Genomic DNA, 21,550 nt, shown 5'->3' on the forward strand with positions numbered 1-21,550 from the left:
TCCTCTCTCCTCCTCCCCTCCTCCTCCCCCTCCTCCCCTCCTCCTCCCCTCCTCCTCCCCTCCTCCTCTCTCCTCCTCCTCTCTCCTCCTCCTCTCTCCTCCTCCCCTCCTCCTCCCCTCCTCCTCCCCTCCTCCTCCCCTCCTCCTCTCTCCTCCTCCTCTCTCCTCCTCCCCTCCTCCTCTCCTGTGTCTTCCCTTTCACCTCTCTCCTCCCTTTCCTCCCCCTTTCACCTCCTCCCCCCCTCCCTCCTCCCTTTCTTCCCCTCTCTTCTCTTCTCCTCTCCTCTCATTTCTCATTAATAACAGCTTTCTTGGGTGGAATGGTAGTTTCTAGAAACCGGGAGGGCAGAGTCAGAGGAAGGGTGAGGAGATGCTGGTTGGGGGGACTAAGTCACAGTTAGATAGGAGCAAGGAGTTCTGGGTGCCACTGCACACTAGGGTGACTAGAGGTGACGGTAAAATGTCCTTCATTTCAAGAGACTGGAAGAAACGGTCTGAAGCTTTCACCATCAAGAAAGGGCAAATGTTGGAAGAGACACACAGCTTCACCTGAGTCAGGCATGACGCGGGGCTGCAGTCATGCACAGGTGCAGGCCCGGGCGTTTCCGCTCCCATGTGGACCAACTAGACGTTTCCAAGACAGCGACACAGGGGAAGCGCGGCCGCCCCAGGGCAGAGGAGGAAACCCGCAGGGGAGAGCGGAGAGCGCGGCAGGGCACCGTCTCGTGCTCCAGGTGGGACCAGGGCACCTGGTGGTGGGAAGGCCCTGGGGGCTGGCGCATCCTCGCCCTCCCGCCTGCCCTGCTGCGGGCCCCCCGGGAGCTGACCTCCTCCCCCCGCACAGAGCTGCACAGGCCTCCCCCCACCTCGGCCCCACCCACTCCCGCCTTTGACAGACCACCGTCTCTGGGGCTGCTGGCTGGCGCTCGGCCCGGCACGTGCCCTTCCTCCTTCGAACACTAGCGGCACCCTGTCACCAGGAGACCAGCGCAGAGCCCGGGAGCGTCGAGAAGCCCCGCCCGCCCGGCCCTGACCTCCGCGGCGCCCTCCCGGGCGAGTCAGCACCCGGGACAGCGCCCGCCGCGCGGCTCGGTGACGGGCACCTTCCCTTCCAGCAGTGGATCCCTGCAGAAGAACCTGAAAACTGGGCCGGGTCTCCTCGAAAGACGTTAATTTCAAAACGCTTTCTAGAAATCTTAAGTGTCCAGCATACTGTGACTGAAGACGAGGCCCAGTCCCGGGACAGCATGCCGCTGCCAACAGGCACCGAGCCGTGGACCTGCCCGCAGAGGCACCCGGGTCCCTGACAGTCACCGAGGAAGCCCAGACCAGCACGTGTAGGCTGCCTCGCGGGCTCCAGAAACAGCTACTTCCACCGAAAACTGTATTCGTGGTATTTATGCTTCTGGCACATGCAAATAAAGACTCTCACTTATCAAGATCCAAGTATTACTTTAAGTAAACAATTATAATATCTATTCAATTAGAGTATAAAATTATAATATTTTATAAGTGATGTGTTTTAAATGACCCCAGCCAAAAAAATGTATGAAAATAATTCAGAATTTAATAAATGCAGGGGGGAAAGTGAATCGAATTCAGTAAGATGGTGCAGGAAATTCAACAGAAATCCGACTCTGGGCACTAATTTCTGTCTATCCAAATTATATGCTAAAAATTACAAAAAAAGGTCTCCAGCTCCAAAGGGTACGGGTGGGACTTGAGAAACAGGAGCCTCAAGCCCTGCCACTTGCCCTCCTTCCCGCCCCGCCCCACACCCACCACACCACAGCTCTCACTGGAGAGCGCAGCTTCCCAATTCCATGGCTGAGGAGAGCCCACAAGCCCTGTTCTTAGCCAGAAGAGTTATTTCATACATTCTGGAAAGAAAACACACTTAGGCAGATCCTCAGGGGAAATTCTTTTGTGTTAAACTCAGGTTTTGAATTCTTTAGCAAAATCTGACTATATATAGCTACATCAAGGGTTTGCAACGAGTTGTCACGTTAGAGAAGCTAACCAATTAGCCATGTGACTTCACGGCAAAATGTGAAAGAGGGTTGTTTTTGATTTTTATTTATTTATTTAGTTGTAGATGGAAATATGTCTTTACTTTAAAATACAATAATTTTATATCTGTTTATTTTTATGTGGTGCTGAGGATCGAACCCAGTGCCTCACACTTGCTAGGTGAGCACTCTGCCACTGAGCCCCAGCCCCAGCCTGTAACTTGGGGTTTTAACATGAGCAGCTTCCGAGAACAGGCTGCTTGGGAGAATCTGCATTACTGTAGGTTCCATTGATTGACTTCTTGAGTCACCAAAGGGCCCTAGTGACCTTGCCCATCAGATTTCTAAATCTCCCTCCTAATACTTGAAATTGGGGGGAAATAAAACTATATGAAATGTAGGATAAAATGCTCGAGGAAATCTATCCAAGTTAGTGAACAATGTTAATCATCTGTACAAATTTAGTCTGAAAACCCTATGAATGGAGGTACACTTAATGAATAAATATGCTGAATTAATTTTCAATGGATCCAGTTACAAATAAAAATGTTATTCCTATGTTTCTACAAAAATGACCAGAATTACAAATAAAATAACAACACCCTTAAGTCCAGCTTGGAGATGAAGAAAAACCAGACTTGGCTCCCCACGGCTGTAGCGGTCTAGCAAACTCCCACTACAGCAGCCCCACCCTCGGTCCACAGAAGCCGGAAACAGCTCAGATGTCTTTCAAACATGAGTGGATGAGCAAAGTGTGGCCCGCTCACAAGAAGGAACCTCAGACAGCAGCCTGGAGGAGGCAGAGCTGACACCCCCACCACGAGAGTGCACCTAAGGACATGCATGGAGCTCAGAGAGACAAGCCAGACACAGGACAGGCACAGGTGCCACTCTCAGGAGGTCTCTGAGCAAGGACCAATCTTAAGTGCATGAAGCTTAGTGGGGGGAAAGCCAGTCTCCAGCCGGGCATGGTGCACGCCTGTAATCCCAGCAGCTCAGGAGGCTGAGGCAGGAGGATTGTGAGTTCAAAAATAGCCTCAGTAACAGCAAGGCAAGGCACTAAGCAACTCGTGAGACCCTGTCTCTGAATAAAATACAAAATAGGGCTGGGGGTGTGGCTCAGTGGGTGAGTGCCCCTGGGTTCAATCCCAGTACCAAAAAAAAAACCAGTCTCCCAGTGTCACTTACTGTATGATCTGAATTATTGACATTCTCAAGAAGACAAAGCAACCATGAGAGAGAATAGATGGGGACCTCAGGGGCTGTCCAGGGAGGAAGCACCTAACTAAAAGACCAAGACTGAGGGCGATGCCTGGAGGAGATGAAGCCGGGCTGCACCCCGATTAGTGGGAGCCCACAAATCTAGTCAGTAATTAAACTCACAGAAGTGTACACCCCCCCCCAATAAAGAGGTAAGTTGACTATACGCATGTTAGTCTTTAACGAGAGGTCAACTCACAACCCAGGAATGATAACCAGGCCCTCTCTAGGCAGAGCCTCCCCGAGATGCTCAGAACTCAAGCACCATTAGAAAGACGCGCGGTTACCTGCAGGGACGCCGCGGATTTGTTCTCACAGGTCTTGTCCAGCACGCGGAAGGTGTCGTTCATCAGGGCACAAAAGGGGAGCTGTGTCCACAAAAGGAAAAGCTCCTGTGAGCCTTACAGTCCACCCCCAGAGAAGAGGAACGGGCTCCGGGCTCCGCAGCAGCGTGGGTGGCCATAGCTCACAAGAACCTGCTACAGATCATGAGCTGCTTGAGGGACAGACAAGCCTCCAACCAATGACCAGGACAAGGAAGTGCAAATAGTCCTGATTTCATCAGTGCACACCCTGTGCTTGCACACCCTGTGCTTGTATTGAAATATCCTGCAGTAATTACCCCATTAACATGCACAATTATTCCATTAATTAATTAATAATTAATTATTAATTGAATCCACAAGCTCATGCGGACTCTAATGGTATCCTCCCTCCCTTTACCCTTTCTTAACCCTTCTTTCTTAATTTCCTTCCCCTTCCCTTACAGTCATGAGGCATGCTCTTAAAGAGAGGGACTTCATGTTTCACTTCCCCTTTTCCCCTTATCATCTAAAAAGCAGATGTGATAGCAGGAGCCAGGGCAGCTATCTTGGACCACAAAATGAGACTTGTGTTGACCATGACAGAGCACGGTGGACACTGTATCGGCTCTCCAACGCTGACACTCACGTCTTCACAGAGGAGAAACAGGAACTGCTCCTTGGTTTAGGCCACTGTTAAGACTGATAAAACTACGGCCTACCCAAGAGGCTTCTGGGAAAACGCCAAGAGCTATTGCCTTCAGCGATACTTACATACTCCAGCTCCACTGGAGCCCCCGCTTGGCACTGCTGGGCCTGCTTATTATGGGGTATCAGGTCTTCCTTACATTTGAAGAGAATCCCTGGGACAAAGACAAGAGCAGCCAAGTCCAACTGCGATCGTGAATAAAAGCAGGTCCAATCTCACTACCCCCCTGTTTAAAATCCAGCCGAGACACACGGCAGGAGGACGAGCAGATGGCAGCCACGCTGCAGCACGAGGACTCCAGGGAGCTTGAAGAGAGGCAGAGAGGACATGGACGAGTGCGGCACCATCTCTATAAAACTCCAAACCAGGCAGAAACAAGCAAGGTGCTGGTGGGAGGCAGACGCCCAGAGAGGGAGGAACGGACACAGAATTCCAGGTGGTCCAAGGAGAGGACAGAAGAGCAGGGGAAGGAGCCTTCCAGGGACTCGATAAGTTGCTGAGGCTGGCTTTGAACTCCAGAGCCTCCTGCCTCAGCCTCCCGGGCCACTGGGATCACAGGCGTGGGCCACGGGCCCACCCAGCTTACATGTGTTTTTAGTGTCTCAAAAAATCCATCATTTAAAAATGTTCAGCCCTCCCTAGTTCACTCTTGTTCTTGGGGGTGGAAAATCTCCCAACTCTTTTGCAATCAGGCTTCTGCCTGCCTCGTCAGGTTCACCTAATGCCCCACCTCTGCCCTCTCTCAGTCGGCCTGAGCCTAGGAGACTTGCACCTGCCGTCCCCCAGAACACTGCTTCTCCACGGCTCCTCGGCAGGACCCTGTGCCTCCTCCAGTGGCTGTTAAGTCCCCTGGCTCAGGGCACATGAACAATCCCCTCGGTCACCTCCAAGCACACTGTGATTTCTCAGTAGCATTCGTCACAGTTACTGTCAATCACTAGCCGTGTGACCTCTGGCTCCTTCCCTGGACCATAAACCACACAAGAGCAGGGATCAGGCCCAGCGAATCCAGGATGGAGTGCCCAGCACGGAGCCCAGGGCGATGGGAAGTTTGGTAAACAGTAGTTGATCCAAACATAACATATGGAATGAGTGAACTAATGAATTAATTAATACAAAGGAGAAGAGCGGGTGGGCAAGGTGAAAGGGAAAGGAGGGTCCCCCGGTTGAGCAGAGCGAGGGGTTTACAACCAAAGCCCCAACAGCACAGACCCTCCCTGTGGCCGTCACACGCAAGGAGGTCTTACGTTTGCAGCTGAAGTCGCCGTGCGTCTGGGAACCTTCGTGGTGGGGACGGAAGCCCGCGGTGCAGCGGCAGCCATAGGAGCCTGGGGTGTTGGTGCAGACTGCGTTGGGGCCACACGGCGGTGGGTCCCGGGAGCATTCGTCAACATCTGCAAGAGTTCAGGGCCATCAAGGAACCCGGAGGAACCGGAGGAGCTGCCTCCCGGGCTGTCCGGCAGGCCCTGCTCACCCCTGCATCCACTCCTTGGCCTCTGAAGTGCCGTTGACCACGGCGCAAAGCCAGGGTGGCAGGTGCAAGAGCAGCTCCCAGGAGTGTTGGTGCAGTCGGAACGTAAGGGGCACAGGGCAACACACCCGTCAATGTCGGTGTGAAGCAGGGTTGTGCAAAGGTCCAACAAAGCACCATGGGTCACCTACCCACGGGGACACATTGTTAGCACAAAAAGACCTGGAGGAACACACACTTCACGAATCAGCTCAGCGCTTTATTCAGGAACGAAGGTTCACACAGAAGCAGGGGAGACAGGGATGAGATGATGCCGTGGTGGGACCCACTTTCCTGGTGGAAAAGAAAGGGCCTGGGCTTGTCTAGGTTACCCTGAGGGTGGTCTAGGGAGCATGTCAGTTTTCTTGGGGCACCCAGGAATTTGGAGATTGTTCTATCACTCAGTGAAGGGGTCAGTTTCAGTGTTAGGAATTTAGGGTCTGTTTTATGGGGCAAAATGGGAGGGAGTCTAGGGTCAGTGGTCAGTTTCTGGGATTTATCTTACTGGACCTGATGGAGGGCCTGGGGTCAGAGGTTGGTATCTGGAAAGGATTTGTTTATGGAAGGATTATGCTTCGGCCTCTTCCCGGAGGCTGCCTTTCCAGGTGTGATGGACACCTCTTCCTCGGGGTAGGTTTCATCCCCGGGGAAGGATCAACGTTCTCCCTGAACGGCTTTCCTTCTCACTCCCCTTTCCCCGGGCCGCACTACTTTGGGGGGTTTGTCATTTTCCACATCTAATACACGTCCCCACACGTGGATCGTGGGTGGTTTCATCCTGGGTGGAGATCAGAGTGCATCGACCCCTTGGTGTGGCCTCTCCACACAGTCAAGAGACGCAGGAAGCACAGATGACCAGGCTCACGCATCTGTTTACACAAATGTCCCTTCATAAGCTGTAGCACCTCTAGAATAATGATGAAGAGTACCGTATGGTAAATACACAAGCCAGCAACAAGGTCATTTATTACCATTATTGAGTATCACGTACCGTGTACAGTCACGTGAGCTATGCGTGTGGGTGGTGGAATGCACAGGTGTGTCACGCCAACGTCACCACACACGCAGAAGTCGCACTAACGCGTTGAACTGTGACAACGACAACACTGCTAAGCAGGAGGAGTGTGGGGGCTTCGCTATGATCTCAGGGGACCTCCATCAAATGTACAATCCACTGTTGACAGAAACAGGGCTGCACAGAGTCCTCCTGGAAGGGAGTCCCAGCCAGGGACTACAGAATGAAGCCATGAGACCAGTCCTCACTCCTGAAATGTCAGAGGGGACTTCCATGTCACTTCTGAGTCAAGATAGTTAAGAAGTGAGTGTAGCTTCTGCTCTCTCTGACCTTCATGGGCTGGGACCCCAAGGCCCCAAGGGATAGAAAGACCAAAAGATGGAAGGAGACAGTCCCTTTACCACCAAGTGACAGAAAGCTACCCACTGGCCAGACGTACCCATATTGGCTGTCAGAGGGTAAGTTCAGTGGTACTGGACTGGGGGCAACAGCCCCCTACCCCAGGAACACTGGGCAAAATCTGGAGACATTTTTGGCTGCCATGATATCAGGGTGGGAGAGTGTTAAGGAATTCAGCAAGGAGAGGCCAAAGATGCAGCCAAATACCCAACTGTGCACGAGACAGTCCCCCACAACAACAAAATGTCCAGCCTCAAATGTCAGCAGTGCTGGGTGGCCACACACACAGGGGAGCACGCTGAGTTGGAAACTAACCAGAATGACCCAACCTAAACGGCCAGCCCATAATAGGATCGAGAACTAAATGAAGGGTCATCCCTGGTGGTCACTCACTTGTAGGGAAATTTGTTCCCCAGCTATAACTAACTGCTACAAATGGACTAGGAAAGGCAGATGTGCCTTCAGATGCCTCTTAAGCTAAGCCAGGGGGTCTGAGGCAGGGCAGGTGGTGCCAGGCCCTGCTCCACGGAGTCTCCATCCCTACAAGGACCATGGAGAACAGCAGCGTCACCCTGGACACTGGAAGGCAGAGCCATTATCTCTTGGTGAGAATATTCTGGCATGGAAGGTGGATTTGGAGAATGGGGGAGAATCACAGGGAGCTGCTGCAGCCATGAGGAACTGAGCCCAAGACGGGGCAGAACCCATGGTGGCTCCACAGGCAGATTCCCCAAGCTGCAGTGACGGACCAAGGGTGACCCCAAGGCTGACCAAAAGTGCCTCTGGGGGAAGCTCTGAAGCCTGGGTCTGGGCACTCACTGGGGAGAGCCTGTTGGGGGCCCTGGCATCCTGGTTGTGGGGCTGCTCTGGGCATGGTGGAATGCCTAGCCTCCTCTACCTGTGGGATGCTGCCAGTAACACACACCTCCACCTGTGACCATCCAGAGTGCCTCTGGACTTTGCCAGCCTCCCCTTCGGGGAAAAAAGTCACTCTAGGGACAAGAGTTCCCCACTAATATCAAGCACAACCTATCCCATGGCTTGACCCACGTTGGCCCTCAACAGGAGTTCAGACCCAGCTCATCCACCACAACTTAGAAAATCACCCTTAGAAAATCACTTCACCTCTCTGAGCCCCAGTGCTCTTCCCCATCACATGGGTCATGATCCCATTCTCATGTGGTCTTCCAGAGAGGAGACCCTACTGACTCAGGTAGGCCAAAGATATAACCAGGCCCTCTGTACCTTCACAGGTGGAGCCATTGGAGAAGAATCCAGCTTGGCAGCTGCAATGGTAGCTCCCCACAGAGTTGACACAGGTGGAATGCTCAGGGCAGATCCCACTGGTGAGGCACTCATCAATGTCTGCAAGGAAGAGGGGACAGTCCATGAACCAGAGAGTCCAAGGATGCACATACTCGTCCCAGGGGTAGATGCCCACCAAGGCCCATGGCAGACGCCCCAAAGGAGTTACCTCTGCAAGAGAAGGTGCCTGGCCTTCCCAGGACCCAGTCTCCAGTGGGAAAAGAAAAGCCAGGAAGGCAGCTGCACCTGTACCTCCCAAGCACATTCTTGCAGACTGAATGAGGACCACAACGTGGGGGGCTGTCAGTACATTCATCAACATCTGGACAGAAAAAGAACCAGCATGACAAATTTGCCCCATCCTGGGTAGCAGATGCATTTTTCAAAGATGGTTGAAAGAATCCCCATCCCACAGGTTCCTCCATCATTGTGACATGGCCTTCTTCCACCAATGGTGGGTCTGTGCTCCCTCCAACATATGTCACTAGGGTGGCAAATATGCCAGGTCACAAAAATACCAAGCTAGGTCACAAGCACACCATGCACTTCCACCTTGTTCCCTGAGGTGCACGGACTTGGAACATGCCACCATGTTGTGAGGAAGCCCAACAGCCCTCATGTCTACAGTGTTCAGGAATCAGAGCAAGAGAGAGTAGGGAAGCCAGGGAGTGCAGACGGAAGGGGAGAGGGAGGAAAATGGGAAGAAGGGAGGGAGAGAGGGAGGGAGGAAATCCTGTTTGGATCTTTGATGAGGGAAGACCTTGCAACCACTACTCAGCAGCTTCCATGTGATTTTCCTACCAAATCCTGGAGGGTTTCAAGGGTGCAAACTGACCTTCACATTCCACTCCTGGGCCCCTGAATTGGTTTTGTCCATTGCTGGACAGGAAGCCTTGTTTGCAAGTGCAGTAGTAACTCCCTACAGTGTTGGTGCAGGTTGTATAAGCTGGGCACGTGGTGGTGTCCGCACACTCATTCACATCTAGGCAGCATGGAAAGAAGAGTTTGGACAAGATAAGAGTGCAGAGTGGAGCCTCCAGGAACCTCAGCACAAAAAGGAGCAGTGACCATTGTGAGTTCAGTGTGCTCCAAAGAGGTACACGAAGCCCTGAACCCTGGTGCCTGTGAATGTGATCTTATTTAAATGGGCCCTTTGTGGATGCAACTGGAAATGTAAATGAAGAATGCAGTCGTAGGAGTAGGGCACACCCTCAATCCAGCGTAAGTGGTGCCTTGTAAGGAGGGAAGAGACTCCAAGAGAGGCTCAGGGAGAATGCGTGGGACTGCCAGTGAGGAGACCCCTACTGAATCAGGTAGACCAATGATATAACCAGGCCCTCTGTACCTTCACAGGTGGAGCCATTGGAGAAGAATCCAGCTTGGCAGCTGCAATGGTAGCTCCCCACAGAGTTGACACAGGTGGAATGCTCAGGGCAGATCCCACTGGTGAGACACTCGTCAATGTCTGCAAGGAAGAGGGGATAGTCCATGAACCAGAGAGTCCAAGGATGCACATACTCATCCCAGGGGTAGATGCCCACCAAGGCCCATGGCAGAGAGCCTGAAGGAGTTACCTCTGCAAGAGAAAGTGCCTGGCCTTCCCGGGACCCAGTCTCCAGTGGGAGAAGAGAAGCCAGGAAGGCAGCTGCACCTGTACCTCCCAAGCACGTTCTTGCAGACTGAGTGAGGACCACAACGTGGGGGGCTCTCAGTACATTCATCAACATCTGGACAGAAAAAGAACCAGCATGACAAATTTGCCCCATCCTGGGTAGCAGATGCATTTTTCAAAGATGGTTGAAAGAATCCCCCATCCCACAGGTTCCTCCATCATTGTGACATGGCCTTCTTCCACCAAGGGTGGGTCTGTGCTCCCTCCAACATATGTCACTAGGGTGGCAAGTATGCCAGGTCACAAAAATACCAAGCTAGGTCACAAGCACACCATGCGCTTCCACCTTGTTCCCTGAGGTGCACGGACATGGAACATGCCGCCATGTTGTGAGGAAGCCCAACAGCCCTCATGTCTACAGTGTTCAGGAATCAGAGCAAGAGAGAGCAGGGATGGGAGGGAGTGCAGAGGGGAGGGGAGAGGGAGGAAAATGGGGAAAAGGGAGGGAGAGAGGGAGGGAGGAAATCCTGTTTGGATCTTTGATGAGGGAAGACCTTGCATCCACTACTCAGCAGCTTCCATGTGATTTTCCTACCAAATCCTGGAGGGTTTCAAGGGTGCAAACTGACCTTCACATTCCACTCCTGGGCCCCTGAATTGGTTTTGTCCATTGCTGGACAGGAAGCCTTGTTTGCAAGTGCAGTAGTAACTCCCCACGGTGTTGGTGCAGGTTGCATAAGCTGGGCACGTGGTGGTGTCCGCACACTCATTCACATCTAGGCAGCATGGAAAGAAGAGTTTGGACAAGAGTGCAGAGTGGAGCCTCCAGGGACCTCAGCACAAAAAGGGGCAGTGACCATTGTGAGTTCAGTGTGCTCCAAAGAGGTACACGAAGCCCTGAACCCTGGTGCCTGTGAATGTGATCTTATTTAAATGGGACCTTTGTGGATGCAACTGGAAATGTAAATGAAGAATGCAGTCGTAGGAGTAGGGCACACCCTCAATCCAGCGTAAGTGGTGCCTTGTAAGGAGGGAAGAGACTCCAAGAGAGGCTCAGGGAGAATGCATGGGACTGCCAGTGAGGAGACCCCTACTGAATCAGGTAGACCAATGATATAACCAGGCCCTCTGTACCTTCACATGTGGAGCCATTGGAAAAGAATCCAGCTTGGCAGCTGCAATGGTAGCTCCCCACAGAGTTGACACAGGTGGAATGTTCAGGGCAGATCCCACTGGTGAGGCACTCGTCAATGTCTGCAAGGAAGAGGGGACAGTCCATGAACCAGAGAGTCCAAGGATGCACATACTCATCCCAGCGGTAGATGCCCACCAAGGCCCATGGCAGAGGGCCTGAAGGAGTTACCTCTGCAAGAGAAGGTGCCTGGCCTTCCCGGGACCCAGTCTCCAGTGGGAGAAGAGAAGCCAGGAAGGCAGCTGCACCTGTACCTCCCAAGCATGTTCTTGCAGACTGAGTGAGGACCACAACGTGGCGGGCTCTCAGAACATTCATCAACATCTGGACAGAAAAAGAACCTGCATGACAAATTTGCCCCATCCTGGGTAGCAGTTGCCACTTTTCAAAGATGGTTGAAAGAATCCCCCATCCCACAGGTTCCTCCATCATTGTGACATGGCCTTCTTCCACCAAGGGTAGGTCTGTTCCCCCTCAAACATATGTCACTAGGGTGGCAAGTATGCCAGGTCACAAAAATACCAAGCTAGGTCACAAGCACACCATGCGCTTCCACCTTGTTCCCTGACGTGCACGGACTTGGAACATGCCGCCATGTTGTGAGGAAGCCCAACAGCCCTCATGTCTACAGTGTTCAGGAAACAGAGCAAGAGAGAGCAGGGAAGGAAGGGAGTGCAGAGGGGAGGGGAGAGGGAGGAAAATGGGGAAAAGGGAGGGAGAGAGGGAGGGAGGAAATCCTGTTTGGATCTTTGATGAGGGAAGACCTTGCATCCACTACTCAGCAGCTTCCATGTGATTTTCCTACCAAATCCTGGAGGGTTTCAAGGGTGCAAACTGACCTTCACATTCCACTCCTGGGCCCCTGAATTGGTTTTGTCCATTGCTGGACAGGAAGCCTTGTTTGCAAGTGCAGTAGTAACTCCCCACGGTGTTGGTGCAGGTTGCATAAGCTGGGCACGTGGTGGTGTCCGCACACTCATTCACATCTAGGCAGCATGGAAAGAAGAGTTTGGACAAGATAAGAGTGCAGAGTGGAGCCTCCAGGGACCTCAGCACAAAAAGGGGCAGTGACCATTGTGAGTTCAGTGTGCTCCAAAGAGGTACACGAAGCCCTGAACCCTGGTGCCTGTGAATGTGATCTTATTTAAATGGGCCCTTTGTGGATGCAACTGGAAATGTAAATGAAGAATGCAGTCGTAGGAGTAGGGCACACCCTCAATCCAGCGTAAGTGGTGCCTTGTAAGGAGGGAAGAGACTCCAAGAGAGGCTCAGGGAGAATGCGTGGGACTGCCAGTGAGGAGACCCCTACTGAATCAGGTAGACCAATGATATAACCAGGCCCTCTGTACCTTCACATGTGGAGCCATTGGAAAAGAATCCAACTTGGCAGCTGCAATGGTAGCTCCCCACAGAGTTGACACAGGTGGAATGTTCAGGGCAGATCCCACTGGTGAGGCACTCGTCAATGTCTGCAAGGAAGAGGGGACAGTCCATGAACCAGAGAGTCCAAGGATGCACATACTCATCCCAGGGGTAGATGCCCACCAAGGCCCATGGCAGAGAGCCTGAAGGAGTTACCTCTGCAAGAGAAAGTGCCTGGCCTTCCCGGGACCCAGTCTCCAGTGGGAGAAGAGAAGCCAGGAAGGCAGCTGCACCTGTACCTCCCAAGCACGTTCTTGCAGACTGAGTGAGGACCACAACGTGGGGGGCTCTCAGTACATTCATCAACATCTGGACAGAAAAAGAACCAGCATGACAAATTTGCCCCATCCTGGGTAGCAGTTGCCATTTTTCAAAGATGGTTGAAAGAATCCCCCATCCCACAGGTTCCTCCATCATTGTGACATGGCCTTCTTCCACCAAGGGTAGGTCTGTGCTCCCTCCCACATATGTCACTAGGGTGCAAGTATGCCAGGTCACAAAAATACCAAGCTAGGTCACAAGCACACCATGCGCTTCCACCTTGTTCCCTGAGGTGCACGGACTTGGAACATGCCGCCATGTTGTGAGGAAGCCCAACAGCCCTCATGTCTACAGTGTTCAGGAATCAGAGCAAGAGAGAGCAGGGATGGGAGGGAGTGCAGAGGGGAGGGGAGAGGGAGGAAAATGGGGAAAAGGGAGGGAGAGAGGGAGGGAGGAAATCCTGTTTGGATCTTTGATGAGGGAAGACCTTGCATCCACTACTCAGCAGCTTCCATGTGATTTTCCTACCAAATCCTGGAGGGTTTCAAGGGTGCAAACTGACCTTCACATTCCACTCCTGGGCCCCTGAATTGGTTTTGTCCATTGCTGGACAGGAAGCCTTGTTTGCAAGTGCAGTAGTAACTCCCCACGGTGTTGGTGCAGGTTGCATAAGCTGGGCACGTGGTGGTGTCCGCACACTCATTCACATCTAGGCAGCATGGAAAGAAGAGTTTGGACAAGATAAGAGTGCAGAGTGGAGCCTCCAGGGACCTCAGCACAAAAAGGGGCAGTGACCATTGTGAGTTCAGTGTGCTCCAAAGAGGTACACGAAGCCCTGAACCCTGGTGCCTGTGAATGTGATCTTATTTAAATGGGACCTTTGTGGATGCAACTGGAAATGTAAATGAAGAATGCAGTCGTAGGAGTAGGGCACACCCTCAATCCAGCGTAAGTGGTGCCTTGTAAGGAGGGAAGAGACTCCAAGAGAGGCTCAGGGAGAATGCATGGGACTGCCAGTGAGGAGACCCCTACTGAATCAGGTAGACCAATGATATAACCAGGCCCTCTGTACCTTCACATGTGGAGCCATTGGAAAAGAATCCAGCTTGGCAGCTGCAATGGTAGCTCCCCACAGAGTTGACACAGGTGGAATGCTCAGGGCAGATCCCACTGGTGAGGCACTCGTCAATGTCTGCAAGGAAGAGGGGACAGTCCATGAACCAGAGAGTCCAAGGATGCACATACTCATCCCAGCGGTAGATGCCCACCAAGGCCCATGGCAGAGGGCCTGAAGGAGTTACCTCTGCAAGAGAAGGTGCCTGGCCTTCCCGGGACCCAGTCTCCAGTGGGAGAAGAGAAGCCAGGAAGGCAGCTGCACCTGTACCTCCCAAGCATGTTCTTGCAGACTGAGTGAGGACCACAACGTGGCGGGCTCTCAGAACATTCATCAACATCTGGACAGAAAAAGAACCTGCATGACAAATTTGCCCCATCCTGGGTAGCAGTTGCCACTTTTCAAAGATGGTTGAAAGAATCCCCCATCCCACAGGTTCCTCCATCATTGTGACATGGCCTTCTTCCACCAAGGGTAGGTCTGTTCCCCCTCAAACATATGTCACTAGGGTGGCAAGTATGCCAGGTCACAAAAATACCAAGCTAGGTCACAAGCACACCATGCGCTTCCACCTTGTTCCCTGACGTGCACGGACTTGGAACATGCCGCCATGTTGTGAGGAAGCCCAACAGCCCTCATGTCTACAGTGTTCAGGAAACAGAGCAAGAGAGAGCAGGGAAGGAAGGGAGTGCAGAGGGGAGGGGAGAGGGAGGAAAATGGGGAAAAGGGAGGGAGAGAGGGAGGGAGGAAATCCTGTTTGGATCTTTGATGAGGGAAGACCTTGCATCCACTACTCAGCAGCTTCCATGTGATTTTCCTACCAAATCCTGGAGGGTTTCAAGGGTGCAAACTGACCTTCACATTCCACTCCTGGGCCCCTGAATTGGTTTTGTCCATTGCTGGACAGGAAGCCTTGTTTGCAAGTGCAGTAGTAACTCCCCACGGTGTTGGTGCAGGTTGCATAAGCTGGGCACGTGGTGGTGTCCGCACACTCATTCACATCTAGGCAGCATGGAAAGAAGAGTTTGGACAAGATAAGAGTGCAGAGTGGAGCCTCCAGGGACCTCAGCACAAAAAGGGGCAGTGACCATTGTGAGTTCAGTGTGCTCCAAAGAGGTACACGAAGCCCTGAACCCTGGTGCCTGTGAATGTGATCTTATTTAAATGGGCCCTTTGTGGATGCAACTGGAAATGTAAATGAAGAATGCAGTCGTAGGAGTAGGGCACACCCTCAATCCAGCGTAAGTGGTGCCTTGTAAGGAGGGAAGAGACTCCAAGAGAGGCTCAGGGAGAATGCATGGGACTGCCAGTGAGGAGACCCCTACTGAATCAGGTAGACCAATGATATAACCAGGCCCTCTGTACCTTCACATGTGGAGCCATTGGAAAAGAATCCAACTTGGCAGCTGCAATGGTAGCTCCCCACAGAGTTGACACAGGTGGAATGTTCAGGGCAGATCCCACTGGTGAGGCACTCGTCAATGTCTGCAAGGAAGAGGGGACAGTCCATGAACCAGAGAGTCCAAGGATGCACATACTCATCCCAGGGGTAGATGCCCACCAAGGCCCATGGCAGAGGGCCTGAAGGAGTTACCTCTGCAAGAGAAGGTGCCTGGCCTTCCCGGGACCCAGTCTCCAGTGGGAGAAGAGAAGCCAGGAAGGCAGCTGCACCTGTACCTCCCAAGCATGTTCTTGCAGACTGAGTGAGGACCACAACGTGGGGGGCTCTCAGTACATTCATCAACATCTGGACAGAAAAAGAACCAGCATGACAAATTTGCCCCATCCTGGGTAGCAGATGCATTTTTCAAAGATGGTTGAAAGAATCCCCATCCCACAGGTTCCTCCATCATTGTGACATGGCCTTCTTCCACCAAGGGTGGGTCTGTGCTCCCTCCAACATATGTCACTAGGGTGGCAAGTATGCCAGGTCACAAAAATACCAAGCTAGATCACAAGCACACCATGCACTTCCACCTTGTTCCCTGAGGTGCACGGACTTGGAACATGCCGCCATGTTGTGAGGAAGCCCAACAGCCCTCATGTCTACAGTGTTCAGGAAACAGAGCAAGAGAGAGCAGGGAAGGAAGGGAGTGCAGAGGGGAGCGGAGAGGGAGGAAAATGGGAAGAATGGAGGGAGAGAGGGAGGGAGGAAATCCTGTTTGGATCTTTGATGAGGGAAGACCTTGCATCCACTACTCAGCAGCTTCCATGTGATTTTCCTACCAAATCCTGGAGGGTTTCAAGGGTGCAAACTGACCTTCACATTCCACTCCTGGGCCCCTGAATTGGTTTTGTCCATTGCTGGACAGGAAGCCTTGTTTGCAAGTGCAGTAGTAACTCCCCACGGTGTTGGTGCAGGTTGCATAAGCTGGGCACGTGGTGGTGTCCGCACACTCATTCACATCTAGGCAGCATGGAAAGAAGAGTTTGGACAAGATAAGAGTGCAGAGTGGAGCCTCCAGGGACCTCAGCACAAAAAGGGGGCAGTGACCATTGTGAGTTCAGTGTGCTCCAAAGAGGTACACGAAGCCCTGAACCTTGGTGCCTGTGAATGTGATCTTATTTAAATGGGCCCTTTGTGGATGCAACTGGAAATGTAAATGAAGAATGCAGTCGTAGGAGTAGGGCACACCCTCAATCCAGCATAAGTGGAGCCTTGTAAGGAGGGAAGAGACTCCAAGACAGGCTCAGGGAGAATGTGTGGGGCAATGGAGGCAGATTGGGGCCATGCGTCTATAAGCCAAGGAGCACCAAGGACTACCAGCAACCTCAGAAACTAAGACAAAGGTGCAGCGCAGATTTCACACACAGAGAAGGGTGCTCACACACCTGGGCTTCAGTCTCAGCCCTCGGGACTGTGAGAAAGTGAATTGTTGTTGTTTAAGCCATCCAGTTTGTGCTGGTTTGTATCTTGAAGACCTGAGGCCCTTGCTACTCAATGTGTGGTCCATGGAAAGGCAGCATGAGCATCATCTTGGAGTTCGGTGGAATTGCTAAGACCTCAAGCCCCGCGCCAGGTCTACCAAGTCAGAATCTGCATTTGAACAAGAGCCCTGGGGAGTCTGTGAGCCCTGATCTGGACTTGGCTACTCCAAGGGTGTCCACAGACCAGCAGCATCTCCTTCACCTTGAACTCACAGGACATCTTGGAAAATCAGATGCTAACCCAGCCGAGTTGGAGAAGGAGACCTGAGACTCTGCCTTATACCAAGCTCCTGGAGGATGCCCACGTTGTTGGCCACGAGCCATGCTGTGAACACCCAAGCACTGCACAGAGAGGATGCATCCACGGGGAGGCTTTGGAGAGAGGTAGAGCTTGGCTCAAGTTCCAATAGGAACCTCAGAGCAGAGGATGCCAGCCATTCTCCTGGACCCTTTGCACCCTCTTCCTTTCCGTGGAACGTCCATCCACCTGAAGATGGCACTGCGGCGAGGGGTGGCCACGGAGCTGGGCTCTGGCTGGTAGGAGCAGCAGCAGTGAGGTGCCTGCTCTCCCTCCCTCCCTGCCCTGACCCTTACCGGGCTGCACATGGGAGGGTGGGAGGATCTACCCTCAGCAGGGAGGTAGCAACACTAGGGACAGAGGCAGTGGGACGGGTGGCCCCCGGGAGCTGGGACGTGCTCCCAGGCAGGGCTGCCTGCCGCCCTGTTCCATCTCCACTAGAGGTGCCCAACAGAGGCTCAATAAAAAGTGTGGCCTGAGTGAAGGTCTCTGCAAGTGCAGAGCTTTCATCCATGTGGGAGGGAGGGAGGGAGGGAGGGAGGGGGACGTCAACAGGAAATGACAGCTGTCCCAGCGTATCACCTGATGACTGAAGACAGAGAAAAATTAAAGGAAAGAGCAGATGGTGAGAATGGGTGGGAGGAGGTACAATTTTAAACAGGGAAGCCCAAACAGCTTGACCCAGAGGGTGAAGTCCAAGCAAAAACCTGAAGACATGAACTACAAAGCTATTTGAGGCAAAAGGAACAGTGGTCTGCAAAGGCCCTGGGGCAGAGCACTCCTGTGATTGCATAGAAAAATCAAAAGGCCAGTGGGAAGAGGAGCAGAGAGTTGAGGGGAGTGGAGGAGGTGAGGAGAGTGGAGGAGAGACAGTCAGATCACGCGGGATCCGCAGGAGCACGGTAAGACTTTGACTCCTCGTCAGGAGAGCCGTGGGAGGGTTCAAGCAGAGGAGGACCACAGCCCGCCCTAGGTTTTAACATGATCCTTCCAGACACTGGTTGGAAGATGAACCTGAGGGACAGAAGCCAAGTGACTGGGGAGGAGGTGACCGTCCTTGTCCTGGCAGACGATGTTGGTGGCTGCATCCCAGGAGGGAGCAGGGAGAAGCAGGGCATCCTGGATGCAGTTTGCCGGCGATGCCAAGGAGATTTGTCAGTGGAGTGGAGATGGGTGAGACGAGGTGCCAGCCTCCGCTCGGGCTAGGAGAACTCTTCGAGGAGCCCTAAACCTGAGGTGCAGGGTCTCTATGCCGGGACACCGCCCTCCTGGATTGTCACGCCAGCTCCAGAGCCCACACCCCCCCTGCTCTGCTCATGTCCCTTCGGGCAGGAGGCCTCAGATGGTATCTCTCTTCTCCTTTCCAACTTCCTCTTCTCTCTGCAGACTTGGGCCAGTTCCCACTGACGCTCTCTGGAGTCTGAGCAGCGGGGCACCTGCCGCCACCCCCTCCCCACTGAGTCCCCCAAACTCCAGCCAGCTCGGACCTCTGCACCCGCTGCCCCCGCTACCAGGAGGCCCTGCCCACTCCACCCTGTTGCCTGGGCAGCTCCACTGCATCCACCCAGGTGACAGCCAAAGCCTCCTCCCCCAGGAAAGCTTCCCGGCCACCCAGTGGACCCCTTTAAAAAAAAATCGTACAGAAACAGTGCATATTTAAAAAATGAAGCATGAATAACTTTGATTAGAAAAATAAGTTTGGATAAGTCTAAAGTTCATCATAATAAAGAAGAACAGTAGCTCTTGGATCAAATGCACGTTTCAGAGAGCTAAGGAACAAGGCACAAATCAGGAGATTGTTTAAGTTACCCAACTTTTTTCTGCACCTTAGTTTACTGTAAGATGTGTGTTCTCCATTCCTACCCAGATCAAAGAGAGCATAGGATTTTTATTGTTAAAAACATAGTAAGTTTCCCGATCCCTGCCCTGTTCAGGTTCAGTTACTACCCACGCCCACAACACACCACTGTTTTACCTTAAAGACCCTAAAGAAAATTTTAACTCATTTTCTCTTTCTTCCCTAAAATGCAAGGCCACAGAGGGCACAGAGGGCACAGAGGGTGCGAGGAGTCGGCCTGACACAAAACCCTGCCCTTCAGCCGGACACCCAGGAGCCACCCAGCAAAGCTTTGAAGTGAATCCATCCAAAGCTCTCCCAGCCCAGCGTAGGTCACATCTGTGCACACGCACACACACACTCGCACGCACACACACACACATAAACACACACTAGTTTGAGGCACCTGCCACAATGAGACTAGGCCCACAGGGACCCGGGTTTCCAGTCCTGGCACCCCGACCGCCTTCCTCCTGCTGGGAGAGAACTCCTCCCCGCTGTTCGTCGAGACCCACGAGACCCACGGTGCAGCGCCCACTCTGGCGGCCTTGAAAGGCCCGGGAGACCAACAGCACCCGGAGGGGCCAGTGTCTGCTCAGAGCTAAGGCTTCGCAAGGTGGGCTGCTGAGGTGGCCCCGGCACTCTCCTCCATGGAAGGGGCAGCGTGGACCCTCTTCCCAGAGCCGCTGAGATGCCTTAACAGGGGTCCGCCTCAAGTGAGGGTGCAAAGCCCCGCAGCCGACCTCCCAGGCCCCCCAGGAACCCGGAGCGGCAGCCCCAGGGCACAGAACCTTGTCCACCCTCCGAGCACCCGCCACTCTCTGAGCAGTCGGCCACGCTGCTCAAACTCCATGAGCACAGGGACAGCTCCCTGTGTCAGCTGGCCGGGCCAGGGTGCCAGACACTTGGTCAACAGCATCCCCCTTGGGCGGGCTTCAAGGGTTCCTTGGGATGAGGCCAAACTCTTGGAGCCAGCAAACAGGAAAAACAGGCCTCTCTGCTCCGCCTGAGCCACGGAGACTTAAAACTGTCTTTTCCGGAGGACAAGGACTGCGGGGTCATTTTCAGGCTGGGACACAGCTCTTTTCCAGTCCTCACTCTGGAACTGAAGAGTCAGCTCCACCGGGCCTCCGGCCTCCACTGGGACCTGCACTGCTCCCTGGCCCTCAATCCTTGGCTAGATGACCATCAGCTCTCCATGGTCGCCAGCCTGCACACCCATTCTGACCACCTGGGGACAAACCAGCATCTATGATCCTGTGACTCAGCTCCTTGTATGTATTACACACACACACACACACACACACACACACACAACACATGTACACACACACACCAGAGATACACACGTAACACACACACCACTCAATACATGCACACACAGCCCTACGCGTACCACACACACACACACATGCACACACACACGTGCACACACATGCACAGGGCCCTGTCTCTCTGGTGAGGCCAAACTCTCAGAGCCAGCAACAGGAAAAACAGGCCTCTCTGCTCCACCTGAGGCCACGGAGACTTAAAACTGACTTTTCCGGAGGACAAGGACTGTGGGGTCATTTTGAGGCTGGGACACAGCTCTTTTCTGGTCCCCACTCTGGAACTGAAGAGCCAGTGAGGGCAGCCCTCGCTCACACTTTCTGGTGCATCAGGCACTGTTCTAGAGCCTGCCCACTGCAGTGAAGCAAGAGAGGCAGACCCACCTCACAGGGGAGCCCGTGTGGTTGGAGCAGAGGGGAGGGGAGAGGGGGAGGAGGGAGAGGAGGAGAGGTGGGAGGAGGAGGAGAGGAGGAGGAGGGAGAGAAGGAGGGGTGGGAGGAGGAGGGAGAGGAGGAGTGGGAGGAGGAAGAGAAGAGGAGGAGGGGTGGGAAGAGGAGGAGAGGAGGAGGAGGGAGAGGAGGAGGGTGGGAGGAGGAGGGTGGGAGGAGGAGGAGAGGAGGAGGGAGAGGAGGAGAGGTGGGAGGAGGAGGAGAGGAGGAGGAGGGAGAGAAGGAGGGGTGGGAGGAGGAGGGAGAGGAGGAGTGGGAGGAGGAAGAGAAGAGGAGGAGGGGTGGGAAGAGGAGGAGAGGAGGAGGAGGAGAGGAGGAGGGTGGGAGGAGGAGGGTGGGAGGAGGAGGAGAGGAGGAGGGAGGAGGAGAGGTGGGAGGAGGAGGAGAGGAGGAGGAGGGAGAGGAGGAGGGGTGGGAGGAGGAGAGAGGAGGAGGGAGAGGAGGAGGGGTGGGAGAAGGAGGAGAGGAGGAGGAAGGGAGAGGAGGAGGAGTGGGAGGAGGAGGAGAAGAGGAGGAGGGGTGGGAAGGAGGAGAGAGGAGGAGGGGAGAGGAGGAGGGAGAGGAGGAGGGGTGGGAGAAGGAGGAGAGGGGAGGAGGGA

The 21,550-nt window shown here is 53.6% G+C and overlaps 1 protein-coding gene across 1 annotated transcript in view; it reads right to left on the minus strand.

Moving 5' to 3' along the window:
• The window catches only part of Adgre1 (adhesion G protein-coupled receptor E1), a 50,836-nt gene extending 33,578 nt beyond the window's left edge, over window positions 1–17,258 (minus strand). The window contains exons 1-15 of the mRNA XM_077110365.1: window positions 17,252–17,258; window positions 16,371–16,517; window positions 15,705–15,857; window positions 15,476–15,595; window positions 14,298–14,450; window positions 14,069–14,188; window positions 13,559–13,705; window positions 12,892–13,044; window positions 11,485–11,637; window positions 10,751–10,897; window positions 10,084–10,236; window positions 9,855–9,974; window positions 5,528–5,674; window positions 4,346–4,434; window positions 3,557–3,637 (exon numbers count right to left, since the gene is read on the minus strand). Coding sequence (XP_076966480.1) covers window positions 3,557–3,637; window positions 4,346–4,434; window positions 5,528–5,674; window positions 9,855–9,974; window positions 10,084–10,236; window positions 10,751–10,897; window positions 11,485–11,637; window positions 12,892–13,044; window positions 13,559–13,705; window positions 14,069–14,188; window positions 14,298–14,450; window positions 15,476–15,595; window positions 15,705–15,857; window positions 16,371–16,517; window positions 17,252–17,258 — 1,890 coding nt within the window. The remainder of the gene's footprint in view (window positions 1–3,556; window positions 3,638–4,345; window positions 4,435–5,527; window positions 5,675–9,854; window positions 9,975–10,083; window positions 10,237–10,750; window positions 10,898–11,484; window positions 11,638–12,891; window positions 13,045–13,558; window positions 13,706–14,068; window positions 14,189–14,297; window positions 14,451–15,475; window positions 15,596–15,704; window positions 15,858–16,370; window positions 16,518–17,251) is intronic.
• Window positions 17,259–21,550: the final 4,292 nt, after the last annotated feature.

The sequence above is a fragment of the Callospermophilus lateralis genome, chromosome 1 (genome assembly GCF_048772815.1).
Source record: "Callospermophilus lateralis isolate mCalLat2 chromosome 1, mCalLat2.hap1, whole genome shotgun sequence".
NCBI lineage: Eukaryota > Metazoa > Chordata > Mammalia > Rodentia > Sciuridae > Callospermophilus > Callospermophilus lateralis.